This window comes from Solanum stenotomum, chromosome 4, assembly GCF_019186545.1.
Source record: "Solanum stenotomum isolate F172 chromosome 4, ASM1918654v1, whole genome shotgun sequence".
NCBI lineage: Eukaryota > Viridiplantae > Streptophyta > Magnoliopsida > Solanales > Solanaceae > Solanum > Solanum stenotomum.
This window is the reverse complement of record NC_064285.1, coordinates 31,699,341-31,703,718: the sequence shown is the minus strand read 5'-3', so window position 1 is coordinate 31,703,718 and position 4,378 is coordinate 31,699,341. Positions and strand designations below refer to the sequence as shown.

The 4,378-nt window shown below is 34.9% G+C and overlaps 1 protein-coding gene across 1 annotated transcript; it reads right to left on the bottom strand.

Moving 5' to 3' along the window:
* Window positions 1-2,438: 2,438 nt before the first annotated feature.
* Window positions 2,439-4,129, bottom strand: LOC125862664 (ACD11 homolog protein). The gene is made up of 4 exons (XM_049542785.1): window positions 3,924-4,129; window positions 3,661-3,833; window positions 3,342-3,487; window positions 2,439-2,586 (listed from the first exon to the last, which is right to left on the bottom strand). Exons 1-4 carry the CDS (start codon window positions 4,116-4,118, stop codon window positions 2,480-2,482), a joined length of 621 nt encoding a protein of 206 aa, XP_049398742.1. The 5' UTR covers window positions 4,119-4,129; the 3' UTR covers window positions 2,439-2,479.
* Between the last annotated feature and the right edge of the window lie 249 nt (window positions 4,130-4,378).

The following is a 4,378-nucleotide window of genomic DNA, read 5'->3' as shown; positions in this document are numbered from 1 at the left end:
TTTATATTTAATATGCAGAATGACTTTCATCAGTACGTCGCTGAGAATCTAGATAATTCAGTCCAATTGACAACTGAACTTTCCACCCAGATTTGGAAAAAAAAAGTGGTAGGGGGGACACACAAGGGTAGATGCTATGGTCTAGGCTCTTGAAACGATGTTAGACGACTTCAGTCAGTCGTAGAAGGTATTGGATCGTCACGTCAAGCCGAGGTACTTGAAGATGTTCACATTGCTGCTATGTCGGATCAAATAGCTAAACTTACAGCGGCACTACCAGAGTCGAAGCAGAGAAGAGTAGCTGAACAACAAAGCATGGGTGAGACCGTTCAGCAAATCAAAGAACAAGTGATGAACCTCGCTCGTCGACCTACTACTTTGTCTCTCGATGACACCGACGATGAGAGTGATGAGGATGATTATGTAGATCTCACTCCCTAGTTTAGATCTCTGGACATTTATGAACTTTTTGAAATTTTAAAACGAATTTTAAAAGACTTTATAAGTCTTTAATTTATGATTTAAATACTTTTGAATGTTATTTTAAGTTTGTTGTTTTATGTTTTATTTAGATTTTTTAAAATTGTGTGTGTTTGATTAGGTTGAATAGTGTAGAATTGAATTGAATTGCATTTGCAGGTGGGCAGCAGAAACTGCTAGCTGCTGCTGTCAAAAATATTGTAGAAAAAGCGACGGACGTCGTGGTTTAGTCCGTCGCTTTTCTAGGATTTTAAAAAATAAAATTTCCAGAAAAGCGACGGACTGCGTCGCCTTTTAGAAATAAAAAAAATGAAAATGAAAATAAAGCGACGGAGTCCATCGCTTTTGTTAAAAGATTAAAAAAAAAATAGTAAAAAAGCGATGCAGTCCATCGCTTTTAGAAAAGCGACGTTGTCCGTCGCTTTTTGAAAAGCGTCGGGTTAAAAAGCGACGGAGGTGACTGCGTCGCTTTTCCGTCAATTTTGACCAAAAAAGCGACGCAGTCCGTTGCTTTTTGAAATTTTTTTAGTAGTGTCTCATGAATAACGAAGCACGAGCATAGCTTTTGGCACAAAACTACGTTGAACAATAGGATATGAGGATTAAATGTGATTGTTAGAATCTCTGACTTAGAATAAGAATTATTGATTCATAGAAATTTTATATTTCACCAATAAATCTGTAAGGTAAATTATATCGGTCTAAGTTTGATTCATAGTCCGAAAGACACCAAACTTATTACATTTTGATCATAGAAAATTAAGCAAGTCGAATCCTTCTATTTCAAAATTATTTTAAAATATATAGGGAATTGTCGGATACTTTAAAATAATAATATTCAAACACATTAATACATATGAAATAAGCTCATTTGTCAACAACTTGGAGGCCAAGTTTTACAAATTGCCTCAGCACATTCGCTATCAACTTGGTGGCAAAGTTGTTTTCCCTAATTAGCTCCAAGTTTTATTAGTGTAGAAATCTCCTCTGCTGCTTCTCTTCATCATACATGCTCCCTTATATTTATCAATGATGTAGCCATGAGAAGTTACACTATTAAGTGAAAGAGTATTAACTAGCCAACTTTCATTTTTTTCTCTCGACTTACTTTCTTTTGTATTATTTATATTTTTTTTTATTCTTGCATCTTCTAATTAATTAGAGAAGACTTGTTTAATCCTGATGAGACATTTCACACTGTTGAAATAGTTTCTTAGGATAGTGCCTAGTACGATTCAAGTCTTATTTATATATATTATTGTAGTAGTATTTATCCTAATTCTTGTATTATTGTTTTGATATTATATTTTTGGAACAGATGAGACAGTCAATCTTTGAATAGCAACGTAGAAGCTGCTTAGAATATGTGGAAGCTCTTATAATCTATTACCTGATCTATGAAGGGTAACAACCAAACGCTAAGATCTCGATGGGTCGAACCTCAAAAAAGGTTAATACCACCATCTAATCTCTAGTTTAGGGGATAAAGACACAATTTTGTGTTAAACTGAATGAAGAGCTTATTGCAGGTTTCAACCGAGTCCGTCTAATGTCTTGATTTGGTATTTCACGGACACCGTAAGGGCGCAAATACGTACACAAATCTCTTGACCTTACTTTAGACTTTAGAGTCAGATTAACCTTATCTCAATCGCTTTTGCTTCTACCTGCTTTAAGCTATTATATACTCCCTTGTTTATCATTATCTCATCTCAAAATATTAATTACTCTAATCTTGTCCACTTTTTATTCAATCCCATCTGATTCCACAAGTATGAATACTTAGTAATAGGTACTACTTTGTTTTTGATTAAACCTTGGAAAATAGGGAGTCGATGTATTTACTAAAACTACTTTTGGTACAAATTTCCAACCTAAAGCATAAATTTAGAGAGTCGATACTCCCATCAGTAGATGCATACATGTATAGCAATGAGAAGTAATTTTTCCATAAGATGTTTCTTCTTGGTTGTTTTCTTCCCACGCAAACGCGAAGAGATCACCAATCCAAGCTTATATTCCTTGAAATATACAGTTTGTCAATGTATTCGATGATCGGAAGTGAAGCATCAATGTATCTTCTCATTTCTCTCTCCACTGAATCATCTGACATATTTAGTAGCAACAATAAGTAATTCTGACGAGATTATTATTATTTGGACGAAAGATATGAATGCCTTCCTTCCTATATGCATAACATTGCTGCCAAAACAAGTTCAATCGATCCTTCTTCTTGCTACTTCATTAACATAATTCAAATATTTTAAAACTAAAGTTACAACTTAAACATCCAAGCCTGATACGCCGTGTCTACTCAAACCAGAGGGCCAACTGATTAAAGATATTATTGACATAGTTCTTATCGGGTTTTTTTTTTTAACGACCCTTGAGGTGGGTTAGGGGCTGAGCAACAACGCAAGTACAAGAAGGGGAACATAAACCTTACCTCCGATTCTATGGTTGGACGTCAAGATAAACAAAATTAGAGTTTTACTCAATTCATTCAAAAGAGACAAGTTAACCTAGCAATTGGCAGAAATATGCGGTGCTTAGATTCTAATAATAGAAGACAACCGGTCATGTAGCTCATTTGGATTAAGATTCAAAATGGAAACAATAACAAGAACCCAAAGCCTCATATAGTAACGCAATCTATTTGGAAGGATGTGTCATATGTAACATGTCGTGTTATCAAAACAACGAGATCTACATATCTCGCTGATTAGTCAATTTTTCTAATGCTTGCCATAGGCTATAATGTTGAAAAACTTGTATACCGATATCCTAATTCGGAGTGACAGTCCTCCGTTATTTTCAGCAACAAATTGTGTATATAATAAAATGACAGAAAGTAGACTTACCAGTCTCATTTAACTTGATAAGAAGTTGGTCCCTTGTTGGAAGAGCACGCATGCCAGCAGATACAGCAGTTCTGACAGCCCATGTATGATAAGGTGCACAAACTTTTGCATACGCCATTGAAGCAGCTTCTTTTAGTGAGTCGTCACTACAGAGAAACTTTAAGGATTAGAGAGCGTTAAAAGGGAAAGTAGATTGAAATTGATATATAATATATGTGTCAGAATGAAACAAAAAACATTAATTTTGAGAGAATGGTAGGTACATGAAAACAATATTCATTTGGGTGTATGCACAACTTGAGTTCAAGAAGAGACATACTAGGTTGAAAGAAAATTCTGAAACAAAGCCCTTATTAGGTCTAGACCCTGACGAACTCTGCGTAAATTGCGTGAAAGGCTTCCTGCTGTTCTGACTGTATCATTTCTAACATCATAATCAAGGATACTGTTCAAACTGCCAAATATTTCTGATGCTGCTGTAAGATCACGTACCTGAAAGCGAAGACATTATGTAATTTATTTATTTTTGTTTAAAAAAGAAATAGAATAGGATGCTGGGGCACGCATAACAGACAAACAGACCTTTGAAACGTATTCAAGCTCAGCAAATTTAAAAGCGATCCCTAGAGATCCAAAGAGGACAGAAACATGGGAACAAGCATGACAAAAAGGCTTGAGCATAAGATCATGGTTTGATGAAAGTTCCTCAAATGCCTCAGCTATCGCAGATAAAGGTGTCCCTGTCCCTGCATCCTCAAATCCATCATCCTCATCCATTCTAATTTTCATTATAACATATTACTATAATTCTAACTCTTTTTCTTTCCATACTTTTCTCAAATTACAATTCCACCACCACTTTTATTGCTTCTCCTAACATTGCGCTAAGTCACACTAACTATACATTATTCTACTCCACCTCCAATACTTATAATCTATATACATTTTTAACATAACTTAATACCCAATTACCGCTTACTAATATGTTATCACCTATTTTTTAGCTTATACTTACCAGTTACTAATATGTTACCACC

Bases quoted from the DNA above. Each gene is read 5' to 3' on its own strand.
- LOC125862664 (XM_049542785.1), bottom strand. From the start codon at position 4,118: ATGGATGAGGATGATGGATTTGAGGATGCAGGGACAGGGACACCTTTA. The intron at 3,834-3,923 runs GTCTGTTTGTCT...CTTCGCTTTCAG, and splicing joins AGCTTGAATACGTTTCAAAG to GTACGTGATCTTACAGCAGC. The intron at 2,587-3,341 runs GTAAGTCTACTT...TAAATATGTCAG, and splicing joins TATCAAGTTAAATGAGACTG to ATGATTCAGTGGAGAGAGAA.